At 36.0% G+C, this 21,640-nt stretch overlaps 1 protein-coding gene across 7 annotated transcripts in view; it reads right to left on the reverse strand.

Annotated features, from left to right (window-relative positions):
* Positions 1 to 21,640, reverse strand: part of KDM4C (lysine demethylase 4C) — a 463,317-nt gene that overhangs the window by 150,596 nt on the left and 291,081 nt on the right. For all 7 annotated transcript variants that reach the window (XM_069090752.1, XM_069090754.1, XM_069090755.1 and 4 more), the window contains 2 exons: positions 8,890 to 8,945; positions 3,214 to 3,322 (listed from right to left, as the gene is read on the reverse strand). In XM_069090752.1, the coding sequence (XP_068946853.1) occupies positions 3,214 to 3,322; positions 8,890 to 8,945 (165 nt within the window). The remainder of the gene's footprint in view (positions 1 to 3,213; positions 3,323 to 8,889; positions 8,946 to 21,640) is intronic.

Raw genomic sequence — 21,640 nt, forward strand, 5'->3', positions numbered from 1 at the left:
CTCTCTCTCTCTCTCTCTCTCTCTCTCTCTCTCTCTCTCTCTCTCTCAAGAAATTAAGAACTAGAGAAAAGATTACCTAAGAACAGAGATCTCTACCTTCAAGGAATTACATTCTACTGGAGAGATAAGACAAAAACACATATATCAATGATATGAAATATTATATAACATATGCTTTAGAGATGTTCAAAACAAAACATTAAAAAAGGCTTCACAAAAGAACTGCCATTGCAGTTGTGCTTTAAATAGAGCAGGTCAGTCGGTCAACAAGGATTTATTAAGTGTTTACTATGTGCTAAGCATTGTATATATAAATGACGCCAAAAACACGGTTTGTATCTTCAAGGTAAGGGAAACTGTGTGGTGTAGTGTACAAAATACCAGGCCAAATCTGGCCTCAGATACTTAACACTTACTAGTCATGCGACCTTGGTGAAGTCATTTAACCCCAATTGCCCTGCCTTCCCTCCTCCAAAAAGCAAGACAAGATAAAAACTTAATGGCAAATAAAAGGCATTATCACCAGCAATGTCTGTCATATTCTTTTCACTTAAAACAACAGCTTTTATATTTTACCCAACATACTACTCATTTTCGTCTGTTCTGGTATTTAGCCTTAATCCTGAAATATATTCTTTTAAAATGTAGCAGTAAAATAAATGAGTTCTCAGGGGAAAGCAACAGAACTATAACAAGGAATCTTTACATCTTGGGCCAGCAACACAGAGGGCACCCTTGTTTGGCTGGTGTAGGAAAGGGAAAAGGCTCTATTCCAAATTGGAAGAAAAATTAATGCTAGGACATAAAAGGCTGCTACTAGGGAAGGTGCTTCCCACTCCTACTTCCTATCCTAACCACAGGAAGACTGACTAATCAGGAGTTGCCTCTTTTAGCTAACTATTCTTAAAAATTAGATCTTAATATTAGTGTGCTATAAGAAATGATAAACAGGATGATTTGAGAAAAAGCTGGAAAGATTTAAATGAACTAATATAGAGTGAAGTGAGCAGAACCAAGAAAACATTGTACACAGTCAGAGCAATACTGTACAAAGAACAACTATGAATAACTAAGCTATCCTCAGTAATACAATGAAAAATGCTATCCACCTGCAGAGAAAAAACTGATGATATCTTAATGCAGACTGATGGATACTATTTTTTACTTTCTTTCTTTTTTTGGTTTTTCTTTCAATTTTTTTCCACAAAATGTTTAATATGGAAATGTTTTACATGGTTGCATATGTATAACCTATACCAGATTGCTTACTGTGTCAGAGAAGGAGGACAGTAGGAAGGAAGGGATAGAATTTGGAACTCAAAACTCAAAATAAAAAATGCTAAAAATGATTTTTACATGTAATTGGGGGAAAAAATTAAATAGTATATTTAAAAAAGGTTGAGGCCACTATCCTCAGTCTTAGCTAGGAAAAAAAGAAAGAAAAACTACATCCTAATATCAGTTGTTTTTTTCACACTTGGTATCTAAGAAGCCTTATTATTAGGGAAAGGAGTAGAATAGTAACCCTTACAATGGATTCTTTTGGGGAAGTGACTGAAAAGAGGACAAAAACCAACCCACATCAAAACCCTCAAATTACTATGTTTGAACTGGAAGGGACCTTGGAGATCATCTACTCCAATTCCTTATTTAGCAGACAAGAAACTGAGGCCCCAGGGAGAGGAAGCAAGTTGCCATTTGCCTAAGTAAATAGGAGGGTTCATTCACCTATTACCAAAATAGAGGGAAGGACCCCAAATAGGTAAATCACAGTCATCCAATATGGGTTATAGCACAGGAAAGGAGTCTATTTTGAATTAGCTTTTATTAAAAATTCAGCAACTTAATCAAATATCTAAATATTTCCCTTTTCCCAAACTGCAAAGGTTTTGACTTTTGACTTTTGGCCTTTTGATATTCAGAGTCTTCTGAATGGAGATTTCCCAATCAACCAACATTTCCAAATTCTTTTTACTTCCTTCTTCAACCAATTCACTCAAGATTCTGAGAAAATTCCTACCTACCACTCCAGCAGGGAAAATTGTATACCTTTCCCTGCACAGTACCCACCCTTCGAAAGGGCTCAATGTCTGTAGACAAGGCAAATTATTCTATGGCGGTACCACAATGCACATACAGCAAGGATTATTAATTAATATTCTTGGCCTTCAGTGTCCATTCCATAATCCCAAATGCAACTGTACACTGCATGATGGAAGAGGTCATATTCTGTTTAGATGCCGTATCTTCACTAGCACTTAGCAAAATGCTTTTTTGTAGTTAGTAATGTTTGCCAAAATTGTACAAAAAGGCCCCAACAGTTGATGAGATCTTCACTTCCTATGATCCTATGATTGTTGCCCAACTCCAACATACACAAAATAACTAGACAAACTGAATCAATTTGAGATTCTGTAAGCAAGAGAATAAAAAATGTAAAAAAACCTGATTTTAGTAACAATCTAAAATAATAAGTTACACCCAAGAAGTTTTAAATGTTCTATATAGTTTAAAGATTTAAGGCTAAATAGAACAAGAACTAAAGAAATCCAAAATATTAAACACACTTCTCAGACAGGCTGCTGCATTTTAAAGTAAGGAAATTCAACATTAGAAAAAATTCACACTAAATAAAAAGCAGAATGGTCTAAGCTACTGGTCTAGGGACTTATAATTTAACAACCATGCAAGGCTGTCTCAATGTTAAGTACATCAATGGCCTATCATCTCAACCAGACTTATATTTATGAAAAGGAAACAATAAAATGATTTTCTAAAATAATTTCTGAAGTAGTCAGATCATCTGCGGCACAGTTTGTCAAGTCAAATGACTTGTATTTATCTTAAGAGATGAAATCTTTCAGATATAATAAATGTCTTTTACTTTGTTTCATAACAAGTTTCTGGTTAAGGAACAAGAGACAATAGAATCAGCTTACTTCCTTATTCTTAAGGTCCAAAATTCTGGACGAGAGAAAGGAAGCTATAGAAAAATGAGAAAAGGGTGTTTGTGTCTGTGTGTGTCTGTGTGTCTCTGTGCGCATATACCAGCACCTGTCTATTCTTCATAAAACATTCATCAAACTTAGAAAATCTCTACATTGAATCTAATTTGAAAATTTATAATGTACCTGATAAAAGTATGTATTAAAATAGAAAAAATTGAGACAGTGAATATCATTCATAAGGGATACATGAAGTATTTCTACTCACCAATTTTAACCTCTGTAAAGGTATTCTGCTAATATCTATTGGTGTTCTTTCTGTGACATTAACAAATCGAACTTCAGGAATTGCAACTGCACACATTACATGGGCCCATCTACAAAAAAAAAAATGGTGAATTAATAACAAGTAATATAGCCATTATATAAAAGTTCAGTTGATTTCCTTAACTGACTACTTTAGACAAGCAACCCACTTTCTATTCACAGCCCACAAACAAATCATGGGGCACTTCCACCTTTACCTCCAGAGTCCTTGTTCCCTGGGAAACACAGGAATAAGATGGATCTTAAATCTGAGTTTGCACAAAATAATGAGCTATCCTTGATCAAATAGTTATAATTTTGAAATCAAGGTGAAACCAAACACAGAAAAGAAAAAATAAAAACCTGAATCCATTTGTGGCATGTCATTTTTTGAATTCATAAACTGGATTCTTTTTGTACATAAAGAATTTTGATGAAAATTATCTTAAGCAGTAAAGCATTCACTAACTGAATGGAGAGAGCAAGGCTGTGCAGATTCTGTACCAAATCTCAGTGCCAGAGGTTCATTCACAACTACAGCTGAAAAAGTATTTACATCCAATGTTTCTACTAGATCTGGCACTGTCCAACCAATGTGTAACATTGAGTGTCCCTCATCATGTTGACCAAGGATCAGTTTAATGAATGGAATGGGGTCAACTGAGTATATTATGCAGCACTTATACATAAACTCTACAAGCCATAAAACAGACCAAAGGGTCATAAAATTTTCTTAAGAAATTCATACTGATTATTTCTTTAACCAAATATTTATTTCTCACAAAAGTTATAAGACTGAATCACAGAATCTTGGGGCTAGAGGAAAATTAAAGCTAGGCTTTTCCTTTGTTTCTGAGAAGAAACCAGAAGAATTTTATTTCATTTTGATAAAGGCTTCAGGAAAGATTTTACAAAACTTTAGGTAACATTTTCCAAAGTCTATCCCCGAAGCAGACCGATCCCCCCACACACACCCACACACACACAAAATCAGTGGTCAGGGAGAAAATTCTTCAGAGTTCATCAAAGTCTCTGAACAGCCCTCAGATCAAACCACATGAAGATCATTTTAACATTCAAGGTGTTGTCAAATAGGAAATCTTTCCATATTTTCTTAATTGTAGTGAAATCATCCAGGATTTTCCCCCCACATTTTTTATGCTGTTATGTTTAACTCTTAAGAACATAAGAAGACGTTTAATAAATGTTTATTGACTGAATTATTAAATCTCTAAAGTTAGAGTAAGCACTATTTTTTCTGGTTTTACTCTAGTAGGAAAAAAGAGGATATATAGCTAACTTCCTTTGTATAGCAAACAGGGTGGTTTTCATATTATTTCTAAGGTTTAAGAATATAAAGTTAAAGCTTAATGATTTAAATATATATAATTTATAGTTTGATGGTTCAAATCTTGTCAATGAAGAAAAGACATAGGATACAATGCATGGTATTTTACATTCATGCACAAAAATGAGTTGGGAGAATTTACATGCCTCCAATTGTAGGATCAGTCAATAAAAAGGAATCATTTCAGTATTTCAAATAATTTTCTTTTTTTCTTTCTGTTAAAAGAAGCCGACCATGTTAAGCATCGCTTATCCTCACATTCACAGGTAATTAAAAATTGGGACAGAAATATATGAAAATTACACAGAAATACGTTGATGAAAGAACCAGAAATTAATTTGTTTTGCTTCCATGACATACTCACATCATGGAATCATCCAGGATTTACACCCCCACATTCTTTATACTATTCTGTTTAACTCTTAAATACCAATGTACTTTTCCTAATCTTTCTCTTTTAGTGGGAACTATTGTTTGGCTTACTAATTTTAAAGACATGATATCCATATGAGTCATTTTAGCTTTGTGATCACAATTAATAACATTATTTTGGTCTAACCAATTTCTTTATTTTCTTCTGAACTATCTGCTAAGTTACATAACAACAGGACAGATACTTGCCACCAGCATTAATGAAGGGCCTCTTGATGAAACATGGGCATAATGTGAACTAGATTCAATTTTTTAAAAATCAGTGTGCTTACGATTCTGGGAGAACGACAGAAAAAGTCAGAAAAATCCACATTCTCAAAACTTTCTCCCACAAAAGAGATGAAACAGTGCCTCAGGGAAATTTTGAGCAGTAAAAATAAATAAGAAAAGGTACAGAACAGCGGCCCTCATTGGACAGTCAGAGAAGATTTTTAAAAAGCCCCAGGACAAGGTTTGGTCCTCCTGAAGAGTAAACACCTCCAGGTTAGTGCCTTCTTAAAGCACAAGTGGCAAGCCCTGGGATTAGCTGGGTTCAGAGGCTAGCTGAGTCCCAGTCACAGGTTACCCCCAAGACAGTGAGGGGTGTTAGGCACCTGAGCCAGGGAAGATTGAGGGAACCTCTGCTGATAAGGAACATCAAACCCAGCTATCTGCAGAGATTAGGCCCAGGGCGAGAAAGAATCAGCACCTGCCCCATTGAATGTAGAAGCAGTGGGACTGGGACACCACTGGCTATGGCACTTAAAGGAGACTGGAGGTCTTGGTTCCAGGTCCAGTGGGGAAAACTGAAGGAGAACATGAGGTCAGAGGTACCATGCAAGTTCTCACAGGACTAGAGGTGATCATTAAAACTGAGCTACTACAATTTTTTTTTTTAATGCATAGGCAAAGGGGGCGGCTAGATGGCACAGTGAATAGAACACCAGCCCTAGAGTCAGGAGGACATGAGTTCCAATCCAGCCTCAGACACTTAACATTTACTAGCCGTGTGACCTTGGGCAAGTCACTTAACCCCAATTGCCCTCCAAAAAGAAAAAAATGCATAGGAAAAGGAGAAAACATTAAACCACTAAAAATAACTATGGGAATAGAGAAGACCAGGGTTCATCTTCAGAGGATACTGAAACAAAGTAACCTTCTTCTACCCCAAAGAATAACATCAAATGATTATCTGCTCAAAAAGAATTCATAGAAGAACTTAAAAAAGACATTAAAAATCAAATGAGAAAGACTGAGGAAAAACCCCCCAAAAAAATCCAAGAAAAACAAGATCATGAAAAGAAAGACAACCAATTAGAAAAGAAGATCCAGAATTTAAAAAAGATGACTCCATGAAAATTGGAATTGGGCAAGGGGGAACCAGTGAAGTTATAACAAATCAAGAAATAATAAAAAAAATATATATATAAAAAATGAAAAAATAGAAGAGAATGTGAAAAATCTCTTAGGAAAAACAAGTGATGGGGCAGCCAGGTAGCACAGCAAGTAAAAGTACCAGCCCCAGTGTTGGGATGACCTGAGGATTGATTCCAGGTTCAGACACTTAGCACCCACCCAGAAACATCTGGCTGTGTAACCTTGACCAAGTTACTTAACCCCAATTGCTTAGGGGTAGCCAGGTGGCTCAGCGAGTAAGAGCACCAGCTCCAGTGTCAGGATGACCTGGAGATCGATTCCAGGTTCAGACACTCAGCACCACACCCAGAAATAACTGGCCATGTTATTTACTTAATAACACAAGCCAAGCAAGTTACTTAACCCCAATAGTTTAAAAAAAAAAAAAGAAAGAAAAACAAGTGATCTGGAAAACAAATCAAGAAGAGAAAACATAAGAATAATTGGACTACCTGAATGCTATGATCAAAAAAGGAACTTGATACAATAATACAACATACAATTAAAGAAAACTGTCGGGGCGGCCAGGTGGCTGAGCGAGTAAGAGCACCGGCTCCAGTGTCAGGATGACCTGGATCAAATCCGGGCTCAGATACTCAGCACCACACCCAAAAATAACTGGCCGTGTAACCTTGAGCAAGTTACTCAACCCCGATTGCTTTAAAAAAAAAAAAGAAAGAAAATTGTCCTGAAGCATTAGAATGAGAGCAGAAAGTAGAAATAGAAAAACTCCAACAATCACCACCTGAAAGAGATCTTATGGGGAAAACCCACAGGAACATTATAGTCAAAATCCTAATCAGCTCAAGGATAAAATATTATGATCAACAAGAAAAAAAAATTTTAAATATGGTGGTGCCACAATTAGAATCACACAAAACTTAGCATCAGTGACACTAAAAGACCTCAGGTCTTGTAACACTGCATAATGAGCAAAAAAAATGGGGTTCTGGCCAAAAATATCATACCCAGCAAAGTTAAGCATAATCCAGAATGAAAAAAAATGGATATTTAATGAACTCTCAGACTTTTAGGACTTTGTTAAAAAAAAAAAAACTTGAACTAAATAGAAGATTTGACATATAAGAGCCAAAAGAAATGCAAGGTACATACCAAAGACTAATTATAAGAACAGACTATTTACCTTTTATGTATGTAAAATGTAAACCGTTTGTCTAAGACCGTTATTGGTAATAAGGTGGTTGGTAAGAAAACTTGGGGTATGATAAGACTTTATAAAGTACAGCCTTTTAGGAACAGCAAAAAAGAGTAATTATTTTATACAAATGAGGTGTAAAAAAAAGAATTGATACAGACGAATTAGATGAGGGAGGACTGTTCGTTCTAGAAACCTAATTTCATCAGGAATGGGTTAAGAGGGAAAAATACATAAATATCTAGAATAGAAAAGTGTTCTAAATTCAGAAATAAATAGTAAGGGAACAGAGAGGGATCTCTAGAGGGGAGGCTGAGGGAACAGGTCAAAAAGAGGTATAGAAGGGTATTTAGATTTAAGAGAATGGGAGGATAAGGGAGAGATCTTTAGAAGACAGCTAGGTTGAGTAACAGGAGGGCAAGGCAGAGGGTAGAAGTAAAGGAGTTAGGAGGGATAGGAAATAAAGAGATATGCAAAAACATAAAAAAAAAAGATCAGAAGTAGAATTTGTTAGGGAAAGTATATGTCTACATATGTATGTATATATGTAAAAATGTTTGTCTGTGTATATAAGCATATGCTCATCTAAATACCTATATATAAATATATCTGTGCTTAATTATAGCTTGGGAGTGGGGGGAAGAGAGGGGCTGCGAGGAAAGGGGAAAAAAATGAAGTAAAAAGTGCACAGCAGAGAACTAAAAAAACTAACAAGGAAGCAAATTAAATATAGCTCTTAACAAAATGTATAGTATTTTTTACATAGGCTTCTTTAAAATGGAGATTTATTGCTATATTTTTTGAATCCTCTCCACTATGAACATGAAATGCTTTTTTTCTTATTATGTATTTAAGTTTTAATATTTAAGTTTATGTTTCCTTTTCTTATTGTGTATTTAAGTTTCAGTTAAAAAAAACAAAATTTAAATGAATAAGTAAAAATCACTGTGCTAGTAAGTCAAACTCAAAATAGTTGAAAAGTTGCCTAAACTAAACAGTCAGTATTTGAGTTCAGGGTATTTTGGGGGGTTGGGTGGGCAGATGGTCTAGTCTTGAAGTCATTATAAGTATTTAACACAGTAGAAAGAATGAGTATTGCCTCATTTCACAGAGGTGAAATTGAGTCAATAACTTTAACAGGAAAAAATGCAGACATTTAACTTTCAATTTGGGGGGCAAAAAGTTTTAAAACCCTAGGCTTAATGATAATAGAGTAAATGGTTAAACAAAATGAATTCCCAAGGCCTCTGAAGGTTCTTTTTCTATAAGGAATATATTTAGCATTAAGGGCAAGTTTTACCACTTACTTCTTGTTCTTAGTTTGCTTGAGTGCACCACCTCTCAAATTACAGAGACAACATTCCTAGATTGCGGGAGAGAGGAGAAGAGGAAAAAAAAAGAAATCCATGTTAGACAAAAATAAGATATTATATTATATAAAGATAATTTGTTAATTTAGATATTGATATGCACAGAAAATCTCAGCATTTAAAAAAGAAAAACTGGAGGTGGAGCCAAGATGGCAGAGAAAAGGCAGGGACTCGCCTGAGCTCTCTCCATATCCCTCCATAAAACAATTCCTAGAGTGCAGAAGCAATAAAAGTATGGGATGAAATTATTTTACAGCCTAAGACAACTTATAAGTTCGGCAGGAAAGGTCTGCTGCAGCAGGTCAGAGTGGAGCCTGGTTCAGTGTGGGCCATGCCAGCACAGACCCAGTCGGAGCAAACCAGTATCAAGCCATGGAATTAAATTTGCAGCAGCTACTTCGAGAGTTCTCAGTCCACAAATGGTAAGGGGGTCAGACCAGTGGTCTCTTGGCAGGCACTGTGGGTCCCAGGGTAAGAAGGGATACTAGCACACCAGGGGTTATGGCTGCAGTGGAGCAGGGAACAGACACCACCACAGTTCCACGACAGAAAAGAGCATTTGTGATTGTTCACAGACCAGGAGAGTAATAAAGACACCTTTCCTTCAATTATACCAACTTGGAAAATACTGAAAACTTACAGGTGCTAAAAAGCATCTCTGAAAACAGCTGCACAAAACAAACCTGAAGTTTGAGATAGTACACCCAAAGCCCTGGAAGCAGTCTCACTTTAATAAAGAGTTTTAAGTCAATAAATAAGTTGAAAAAAAAAAAGGCAAACAGGAAAAATTCTAACCATATTAAGTTGCTATCATGACAAAGAAGATCAAAACACAATCAGAAGAAGATAAAGTCAAAGCTGCATCCAAAGCCCCCAGTAAAAATATGAATTGTTCTCAAGCCACAGAAAAGCTTAAAAAGGGTTTTGAAAATCAAGTAAGACAGGTAGAGGAAAAATTGGGAAGAGAAATAATAGTGATAAAAGAAAACCATTTGACTAGGTCAAATGGTAAAAAAGAGGTAGGAAAAAATCAATAAGGAGAAGAATGTCTTGAAAAGCAAAATTCCCAAACAGAAAAGGACATACAAAAATTCACTGAAGAGAACTTAAAAATAAGTTTTGGCCAAATAGAAAAGAAAATACAAAAGCTCACTGAAGAAAATAATACCTTAAAAATTAGAACAGAGCAAATAGAAACTAAAGACTTTATGAGAAATCAAGGAATAATCAAACAAAACCAAAGGAATGAAATAAAAGTAGGAGACAATGTAAAATATCTCACTATGAAAACACTGCTCTGGAAGATAGATCAATGAAACATAATTACCAGACTACCTGAAAAGCATGATAAAAAAAAAAAGAGAGAGAGAGAGAGAGAGAGAGAGAGAGAGAGAGAGAGAGAGAGAGAGAGAGAGAGAAGACATCATCTTTCAAAAAATTATCAAACTGCCCTGATATTCTCGAACCAGGGGGTAAAACAGAAATTGAAAGAATCTACCAATCACCTCCTGAAAGAGATACCAAAATGAAAAGACCCAGGAATATTACAGACAAATTCCAGAGCTCTCAGGTCAAAGAGAAAATACTGCAAGCAGAAAGAAAGAAACAATTCATGTATCATAGAGCCACAGTCAGGATAACACAAGATTTAACTGCTTCTACATTAAAGGATCAGCGGGCTTGGAATATGATATTCCAGAGAACAAAGGAACTAGGGTTACAAACAAGAATCACAGACATAGCAAAACTTGAATAAGCCTTATTTTAAAATATTTCATTATTGCTTAAAGCAAGCTTTTAGGTAATGCTATTTTTGTTGGGCAAAATGTTCTTCAGATGACTTTTTCTGGCAAGACAATGTAAAACACCAACTTATAGTTAAGTCTTAGATTCAAAAAGACCTAGGTTCCAGTCCTGTCTTAGACACATACTATCTACGTTACCTAAGTCAAGTAAGTAATTCACTTAACCTTTCAATTCTCAAAGTATCTTAAGTTATAAATATGTGTTGATCTACAGAGTTCTAAGAAGTTCTTACTCTGTGAATTCCTCACACCAATAAAATCACAGATCTGGGACAAACAACAATTTTTTAGTCTCAAATAATTATAGAAGGATGGATTTTAATTTCTTTCATGCGCGCACACACACACACACACACGCATCATATTACATTTGTCTTCCTTGTATCTGGGGCTGATGCTCATCTACTTTTCCACCCCATTACTATGAATATTTGTACTGAACATTGGTTGTTTTTTCATCCATATGAAGGAGACAGATGAAGAAATAGGCACACAGAGATCAATTTGTAACTTTCTACTGACCTAGCTGTTTATGAATTAGATGACTAAGCTACTTTTTTCCATTTTTAATTTCAAGCTTGTCCACTCACTTCCTTATATTACATTTTTAAAAGTTGGCAGGTTTTTATCATATATTCCCTAGTGTACTCTTCTTTATGTTGTATATGTTAAAACTTTATAAATCAAGAAAGTCATAACTCTAAGTGGTGTTTAATCATATTATCTGTCTTTGCTAGGTTTCTCACTAATGTTTTAGCAATTAATTTATAATGAGTTTTAAAACCACATAGTCTTCCTTTATACTAAGGATTGTGATGCTAAAGAAATAAAGGAAAAAGACCACTAAAGGCACAAAAACTAAATATCCAACAATAGTGCTATGCTTCTTTAATGGTAATGTAATTTGAAATTTGAAGACCCCTTTTTATATTGGCAAGTAAGCAGGTACTTAGCACTTAGTAACTAATCAAACCTCTGTGAAAGAAACAGAAAGTAGCTAATGCTGTGTGTATATAAGGGAAAGCCCCAGAGAAGAGGAAGGGTCAGAATTTCTTGGGACCAGCATCTGGAGGCAGAGCAGCTACAGAAGAGAAATGAGAATTAAGAACTGAGTCAGAATTTCCTGACATTTTGTGGTGGCAGAGCTTCTCGCCGGATGAGGTGATTCTGATTTTTTGAACAAGGTGCAGAAGACTGAGGAAGAATGATCAGGATGCTAAGACTTTGTCTGTTTGTCCTTGGTTGACCCTTGAATTCCCGGGAACAGAAATTATGAAGGATTTGAGATGGACTGGACCCTGTGAACTTCAACGTGGAGCAGGACTTACCCAGAGAGCTGGACAAGGAACTGGGAGCTGTCTGCCTTTGAATCCAAGTGACACTTTGGTGGATTCAGGTAGGAGTTGCCTGCCTGGAGTAAAATTGAAAAGACCTCTCTGTGGGTACTGAATAGTGATGAAACTGTAGTTTACTAGTAACCTAGGGGTGGAGGGTCTGTGTATTTTCTAATGACTGTATTTAGTGAGTAATGATACTTAGTATTTGATTGCTGAAAAAGTGACTGATTGATTTTAACTTAGTGAGCCCCATGAGTGGAAGACTTTTGACTATTATACTCTATTGTGCTTTGTTCAAAACTCTGTGGCCACTATGGTGTAAACTGTGTGATCATTTTAATGATAAGCTGTTGGGAATACTATATTGTGATTTTCTGTGATAAGTTGTAATATTGTGAATGCTGTACCTTGGTTTTCTGTGAATGTTTTGCTTTGATTTGTCACTGAATAAATAGAGTGTTCGCTATACTGTGTAATCAGAACCTTAAAAGCTGTTCACAGTAGAATTTTTTTCTGGAAAGCTGCTCATGCATAGCGTTACAGCTTCCTATGCCTTCGAATTCCCCTAAGCATTTAGCTGCAATTTTTTGGTATGTTGCCTTATGTCAATATTAAAGTCACATAGAAAAACTACACAGGTGAATGATTTTGGCTAAAGAAAAAAAAATCAAGCTCAGTTTAAGTAGAGAATTTGGAAAAGGAGAATAGATAGATAGATATCTAATAGATAGAAAGCCTATCACCAAAAACTTTCAAGGATACACAGGAACCAAATGGTAAAAGTGAGGTTGCTAATTTAATGATGCTAACAATAAATCTAAAATAAATTTTACATCTTATAAATACATAGCAGAATAAAATATGTATTTGACTAAAGTGTTGAGAAGTCTTATAGCATTCCAATTACTAAATAATAAAGGATTAAAAGTAATATTGTTAGTATATGGCATAAAGTAGGGATATGCGGAACTTACCATCTCTAATCTATGAACACATTAAAGGTTTCCAACTATTGTTATAAGATTCTTTGTAGATAATATAGTAATACAAGACAATTATTCTGATAGGCTAGTTTTCTTCTTTACATAATTAGTTCTACTCAGATAGAATGGGGGTAAAACTCTTAAAGTCCCAGAAGCAATGCCAGTAGAAGACAAATTCTGGCAGATACTACAGAAATTTTCCTAGAAGTCTATGTGAATAGAGCCTTCAAGCATAGATTTACTGACACAAATGCAAATTAGAAAAGAGTAAAAAGACATCATGAGTAAGTTGGACACAATAGCATATGAAGTCTATATACGAAGGCATGAAGGGGATTATGATTTGTACCACCAAAGAAAGTACCCGAATGAAGGAAATCCTGCATCCTTAACATTTGCTTGGGGCGGGGGGAGGCTGTTAAATTACTAAACAAGATAGGCCAGGCGAGGATCTGCTCAAGTTTAAAGTCACAAAGTGTATTAAAGCACTTGATAGCTGATGGCTTAAGAGGAGCTGTGAGAATTGTTCTCACTAATCTTTGCTTGGTAGAGGATATGGCAAAAATCTAACAATTTCCTCCAGCTCCAACTTTTGTGGAATCTGAAAAAATGATACTGATGATGATGATGGTAACTGACAATTTATATAGTGCTTTAAAGCTTACAAAGTGCTCTCTGAAGGTACGTAGTGCAGATATAATTGCTCCCATTTTTAAGATGGCCTAAAAACACACAAATGTTGCTAAGGCTCATTATGTGACAAAAGTGGGATATGAAACTAATTCTCCCAATGCCAGATCTAGTACTCTATTCATTATAAAACAAGTGCTTCTCTAGTCCATATTCATTGCCAATGCTACTCAATTCTGAGATTTTCATATCAAGATGTATTATTGTTGTTTTTCAGTCATGTCTGTCCTTTGTGACCCCATTTGGGGTTTTCTCAACAGAGATAGTAGAATGGTTTGCTAATTCCTTCTTCAGCTCACTTTACAAATGAGGAAACTGAGGCAAGCATAGTTAAGTTACATACCCAGGGTCACACAGCTAGGACATGTATGAGAACAGATCTGAACTCAAGAAGATGAGTCTTCCTGACTCTGGAGCCAGCACTCTATCTACTGTGTCACCTAGCTGCTTATTACCAACAGTTAACAGGACTCCATTAGAACATGATTCATTATTAGAGAGTCAAATTTGCCAGCAAGTTCATGTTCCTCAAAGCAGAGTATGAACATATAATAAACCTCTTAAATACAACTAGTTTCTAGGTACAAAAATTGTTCGTCCTATCACCTGAAAGATGTATTATAAAGGAATTTCACTGGATTAATTTTTTTATAGGAGAAAGTTGAGCTAAACAGGAAAAAAAGAATCAGAAAGAAAGAATTCTGAAGCTGTGACTGTATCTGAAAACTCAAAATTAAGTTAAATTGTTAATGCTATTCTTCCTGACAAAATCACTTGAAATGTTGTCAAATGCATTTAAAACCTACTTTTAAAAAATGCTGGAACAAAAAAGCAAGTGGGCCAATATGCAAATTGAATACATGTATATGGCTCAGTTATTGACTTCTCACATTAGGGATTTATAATAAATCAAATCCACAGATAATTACCAGAGTGAATCTAAAAATGTTAGCAAAAGCAATAAAACAAGAAAAAGAATCAAAGTCATAAACAGAGAGAAAGGAGATCAAATTAACCTCATTTGAACATAACCTAACATAAAAAAAAACTTAGAGAATCAGCAAAAAAGGTAATTGGGATAATAGTTTCAGTAAAGTACTATGATACAAAATAAGAAGACAAAAATTAGCAGTATTTTTCTATAGCAATAACAACATTCAGGGGAGGGAAATTCCGTTCAAAATATCTACAAAACACATTAAAATCTACAGGACTAAATCTACAAAAGTACATTAAAGATTTATAAAAAATACAATTATGAAACAGTTGGAGGTTAGTCAATGCTCAAGGTTCAGCTGTGACAAAAAAAAATGTTAATATACACAAGGTAATTCATGAACTTAGTACAATGCCAATCAAACTAAAAAGAGTACGGAACTAGAAAAAAATAACAAAATTAATTTGGAGGATCTAGAATTTCAAGGGAAATAATGAGGGAAGTGATCTTCAAGCCCTCAACACATAAAGCAATAATCAAAGCTATTTGCTACTGGTGGAAAAAAAAAAGGAAAATGAATTAGTCGAAAAGACTTGAAAAGCCACAATCAGCAACAATTTAACTCAGTCACCCAGCAGTGAATAAATCTAAAAATAAATTTTTTTTTTTAAAGCATTCGGGGTTAAGTACTTGATCAAGGTTACACGGCCAGTTATTTCTGGGTGTGGTGCTGAGTATCTGAGCCCAGATTTGATCCAGGTCATCCTGACGCTGTAGCCAGTGCTCTTACTCCCTGAGCCACCTGGCCGCCCCTAAGCAACTGGGGTTAAGTAACTTGCTCAAGGTTACATGGCCAGGTGTTTCTGGGTGGGTGCTAAGTGTCTGAGCCCGGGATTCGATCTCCAGGTCATCCCAACACTGGAGCCGGTGCTCTTACTCGCTGTGCTACCTGGCCTCCCCTAAAAATAAAATATTAATGGAAGCAGAAATCTTTAAATGGAAAGATATGCTGAGAAAACTCCTATGCAGGTTAGCAGAAATTAGTTTTAGCCCAACATCTTATACTGTTTACTGCAATAAACTCAAAGTGAATATTCAATCTGAACATGAAAGATTATACCTTTTACATGAAATTGATGTTTTTACAACGAAAAGGTTAAAGGCACTAAAAAGAGAACTGGGAAACTGGGGGAAATCTCTGTATTAAGTAATCCTGCAAAGAGTATTATATCCAAGATTTATACAGAGTTGAAACAAATAAAATAGTTCTAAAAAGAACAACTGTAAACTTTTGAAAAAAGAAAAGCAAAGACTGCTTCCAATCACAAAAAGAAAAAAAATTCAAATCAAAATAACATTGAGGTTTCATCTCACATCTGGCAAATTGGTGAAAAGTGAAATGGCATTGTTGAAGAGTTTGTGGAAAAACAGGTACACCGATAATATTTCTGGCAAAGCCATGAATTGGTTCAATTGTTCTGAACAGCAAATTATTCTAATATTAAAACTAAAATGTCCATATCCTTTTCACCAAGTGATTGCCCTGCTAGATATATGTCTCAAGGAGTATAAGGAGAAAGAAAGGCCTTATAAACAACAAAACATTAGTAGCAGCCCTTGTGGTGGTAGCAAGGCAATGGAAGGAAAGTAGATACCAGAAATTGGGAAATGGTTGAGAAATCTAAAGGCATAATAGATTACTACACAATAAGAAATAACCAATATGAAGAAATCAGAGAAGTCTTGGAAGTCTTAAATGAATTCATTCAGAGTAAACTATACATTATTAGTAAAATAAACAACATATATGACTAGCACAATGTAGACAGAAATGACAATAAATATGAAACTGAATACAGTGTAATTGCAATTATAATCATCAAGCTTGACAGTGGAGAAGAAATGAGAAAATTCACTACCTTCTTTCACTGCAAAGATAGGTGACAATAGTATAAATATTACATATGTTAGATGTGTGTTTCCTGTGTTGACTAATTCTATCAACCAATTTTTTTTTCCTTTTTAATCATTGTTACAGTGTAGGCAGTCGATGGGAAAGGGAGGTAGTAATATAGATTCAGGAAAAAATGATATCAAAACAAAAGTCATAAACCAAAAATATATTTTTTATTAAACAAAAACCAATATAAAAGATATCAATATAAAGAAATAACACAAGAAAGATTCTAGGTTTGCTTTTTTATAGAAAGGAAAAAAGAAATAAGAGAAAAGAAAAAAATAAAATAGAAAAGAAATAAAAGAAAAAATAGAAAGGAAAAAAGATACTGGAGAGACAACCTGCATTTTTTTCATTACAAGTCACATAATAGTAAGACACTTAAAAGGAAGGCCTGAGTACTTTGAGTAGACTACCTGTAGAGAATTTTTTAAAATAATTTTTTTTTCACAATTACATATAAAAACACTTTTAACATTCAAGTTTTTTAAATTTTGTGTTCCAAATTCTCTTCCTCCCACTTTTTCCTCTGCCCAAAGATGGTAGTTTGAAACAAGTTATACATGTGCAATCATGTAAAACATATTTCCATATTAGTCATGTTGTAAAAGAAAACACAGGCAAAAATATGAAAAAAATTAAAGAAAGTGAAAAATAGTACACTTTAATCTATTTGCAGGCTACACAAATTCTTTCTCTGGAGGTGGACAGCATTTTTCATCATGAGTCCTTTTGAAATGTCTTGGACAACTGTATTCCTAAAAATAGCTAAGTTATTCACAGTTTATCATGATAAAATACTGCTGTTACTATGTAAAATGTCCTTGTTCTGCTGACTTCACTGTGCATCAGTTCATGTAAGTCTTTCCAGGTTTTTCTGAAATCATCTTGCTTGTCATTTCTTGTAACACAAAAGTATTCCATTCCAATCATATACCACAACTTGTTCGTTCATCTCCCAACCAAAGGACATGCCCTCAATTTCCAATTCTATGCCACCACAAAAAGAACTGCTATAAATATTATATACAATATAAATACAAACAGATCCTTTTCCCTATTTTTAGAACCATTTTGTGATATGGACTTATCCTGAAGTTGCAAGGCAAATGTAGAGATGGAATGATAACAAACTATGATCAGACAAAGGAATTTCATAGAACATAAACATGGATAAGAAACATCTATGAATGATGATCAAGGGTATGGCCATATCTGTGTATAGTTGCATTGGGGTGGAGGAGTAGGTCATGGTAAATTTGTAAATTGAAGAACTGGGAGGTTGAGTGTTTGAGGAAGTATCAGTATGTGTACTGAAATTCCCTAGTACCTAGACCAGGAGTCATGGAGGATTGAAAGCTTGTGAGTCAGGCACTGAATCTGCTGAGGAAGGAAGAAGGAAGAAGAGTATCCTAGAGGGCTATGGACAACAGCCACCAGAATCTTGATTGGCAACAAATATGGACTGAATGGACCTCAAAGGAGGAAAGCTTACTGAGTGATGGTGGTAGGAGAGCCTTTAAGTGGCAAGAATATTCCAGCTCAACTGCAATGACCAATGCATCAGCGGCATAAGTAAATGTACAGCCAAGAAAGGTAGCGAAAGAAGCTGTGTCATGAGGAGAGATGTCAAGTAGGAGAAGATGGAAAACACAAGAAAGGAAAGGATTTAAGATGCAAGCTAGTTTTTTTACTTGAGAACAGCCATTGCTGAGAATACAGTGGAAAAGTTTGGGTACCTTTAGTGAGACTTTGAAGAGACTGGTGGGGAATGGGGAAGCGGTAGGCATTTACAAGTTAGGAAAAGTACATGGGTGGAGAGAGATATAACAGCTGCTTGAGGAGGCAGGTACAGTGAAGACAACAACCCCTGTGGACAAAACAGGTTCCTGGATCACCTTGAGAGAGAGAGATAGAATGGATGTTCAGGAAGGCAGGCACAGGCAAAGCAATCCTAAATTAACATCAGAGAAGATTAATCTTAACCTAGGCAGCTGGTGGCTCAGTTGTAGTTTGTCCTTCATTCTCAGAGGACTATTGACATCAGGAGGGTGATGATGTTTTGACTTGCAAGTGGATTGGATATAAGTGTGGCAGTGTGGTGCAAAATCATCAGCCTCACTTTCTCTTCCACAGTCATCAGAGCTCAAGAGCAAGACTTGTAGTCCAAGGTCCTAGCCTTTTTAATCTAAGGTCTTTCCCAGGTTTCAGTTTATAAGACACTACCCATTCAGTAGTTAAAGGCTAGGTAAGAAGTGAGGCGAAAGATGGCCTAGTCTGACTTCACAAAAGAATCGGACTGAGAGGGAAAGACCATCAGAGTTTCAGGCCAGAACAGAAACAATTTCTATTTACTCACTTTGAGCCATAAAACCCCAACAATGAGCAAGAAAGGCTTGGGCTGGGGCCGACTGGCCAACAGTGAGAGCCAGAGTGGTTTGGATTTAAAGACATAGTCAAGTAGTTCCATTTGAATCTCAATGGGTTTTATTAAAGCCTGGTTTTCCAGAGCCACATTTCAAATAATAATAAATGAAAACTACAGGAGACAAAAAAGTTAACTGCTCCAGTTTTGTTTTGTTTGTTTGTTTGTTTGGGGGGGGAGGGTGCCACAATGATAGAATAAATAAGTAGAGAAGAAAATCTAATCCCCAAACCCTAAGATACCTTGTCAAGTATAATTGAGCAAAATTTACATTCCTTTGGACACAGCACCCACATGTAATGATTCCCCAAGTGGATAGAGGGAGAAAAAGGGAGGAGGAGATAAGAAAATTACCCAACCAGAACTGGCCTTCAAGAGAGATGATATGGTTTAGAACATCCACCATGAATCAGTTAGGTAGGAACAGAATCATTGCCTTACTGCATGAAGGACTCACTCCACGCTGACCCCTTCCTGCTGGCCTGCTGGGCTGTCTTCAGCAGGACATTACCTTCTCTGTCATTTTGTGGGTTCTATAGCTCCAAAGTTTGTTTAGAGTAATTTTTCACATGAATTGGAGGAGGTAGAAGTGGGAGCCACGCAGAGGTCCTGTTTCTACTTTACCATCTTGACTCAGCCCCCACCATGGCCTTTTTAAACTAAAGTATTTCCCAGGCCTCAGTTCCTCTGAGGCAACACACATTCAGTGACTAAAGGACAGGTAAGAACTGAGACAAAAGATAGCCTAGTTTGTCTTCATAAAAGAATCAATGTGGGAGGGGGAGGACCTATAAGCTTCTAGGGAGAAACTAAGAGGGTGGCTCAGTGAATGACACCAGACAGAAAGATCTGAATGCAAATCTGGCCTCAGATACTTACTAGCTATGTGACTCAAGCCAAGTACTTAAGCTCTCTATACCTTAGTCTGCACAACTGTAAAATAGGGATGATAATAGTACCTATTTCCTAGGATTGTTGTGGGGACATTGTAAAGCTCTTAGCACATCACTAGCAGGCACTTAATATAACTTTACACTTATTTGCTTTTCTCCCCTTCCACTCTTAATCTCAAACACAATCATTCAGCATCTCCTTTCCCCTACACCACCAGATCCACTTAAGAAATTCCTTGTTGCTGCTGCAGTTGTTGCCTATACATTCTGCCCCTGCCTCTAACATCACCATTCTATGACAGCAAAAATTAACACACCTCAACTTGCCAAACTCTGTCTCAGGAGATCTAGAACACCACAGCTATTAGTAATTATTACCATGTGACTTTATAGTCCTGAATGTACTCTGTGAAAAGAAGCTATCTGTTCATTACCATAACTACTGAGAATGGGACAGGGAACAATTCATGGTGCATACCCAGTGCACTGGGGTTTCTAAGACCAGCCCTTTTGTATAACAGCACATCCTCTTCCTCATCATGCTCTGCTTAGACCAACATTATGCTGAATTTTCTTTCCTTAGCACACCACCTCTGGTTAGCACGGAGAAGCAGCCAAGGAACGTGGTGCATGAGCAAGGAAAGAATTTAAATAAATAATGGTTCTGGATAAACTGCAAATTCGTGGTTGACAGGTCCAGATCTCTAAATAAAACATAAAGGTCTGAAATTAAATAAAAGTGTCCCTTCATACAATTCAAAAGAAATTATAGAATTGTAGAATCAAGAAGTGTAAAAGATCTTAGAGATCACATAATCCAACTGCCACATTTTTGAGATGCAGAACAGAAACAGCGAGGTAAAGACACTCACCCAAGGTCAAAAGGTGGGCACAAGGTATGACCTGTTCATACCTCAAAGCACCCAAATCTGGAACCTCCAATTCTAAATAGAGTATTTTTTCCATGTTATCACATTTGCATCCTTAACTTTGGTGTTTTATTCCTTTTTCACAGTATTACAGAGAAAAAAAATACGCATATTTGCCTTGAAAATGATTATACCATCTTTGTGAGCATGCTAATTTGGAAAGGCAGCATGACAGAGTGGAAAGACCACTCAATTTACAAGGTGAACTGCAGAGTTTTGAGTCCACACTCTGGTACTTATCTGGTACTTATGTACAGGGTCACAACCTCCTGAGCTTCAGTTCCTACACAAGTAAAATTGAGATACTGAGATCAACGTTACAGGGCTGTTCGACCTTACAGAACTATGTAAATTCCAGCTGTTATGAAAACATGTCTTCCCAGAACATTTTTCTCTCATTCTCTTCTAGTATCTCTTTTCTTCATTTGTTAGGGTTATTTATTTTTTTAGCACAGTGACCGAAGGTGGATACACTCTGCTGTGTCATACAGTATGTTTTGCTCCCCATAATGTCAGTCATTATTCTTCCTGACATTACTAGTGCTTTCTAGTTGAAACATTTAAGATTAATGAGGCATTTGTTCTCAATCAAGAAGCTATTTATGAATACAGCTAGAGAGCTATGTGTAATGTCCTCTCTCTTTCATTAAAGTCTTTTTATTGTGAGGTGGGTGTGCAAGGAGAAGAACAGAGGAAGAGACTTTTACCTCCCTAACGTTAAGTCTCACAATG

This window comes from Petaurus breviceps, unplaced genomic scaffold, assembly GCF_028583685.1.
Source record: "Petaurus breviceps papuanus isolate PSGF00001 unplaced genomic scaffold, PetGlider_PUasm1.0 187, whole genome shotgun sequence".
Classification (NCBI taxonomy): Eukaryota; Metazoa; Chordata; class Mammalia; order Diprotodontia; family Petauridae; genus Petaurus; species Petaurus breviceps.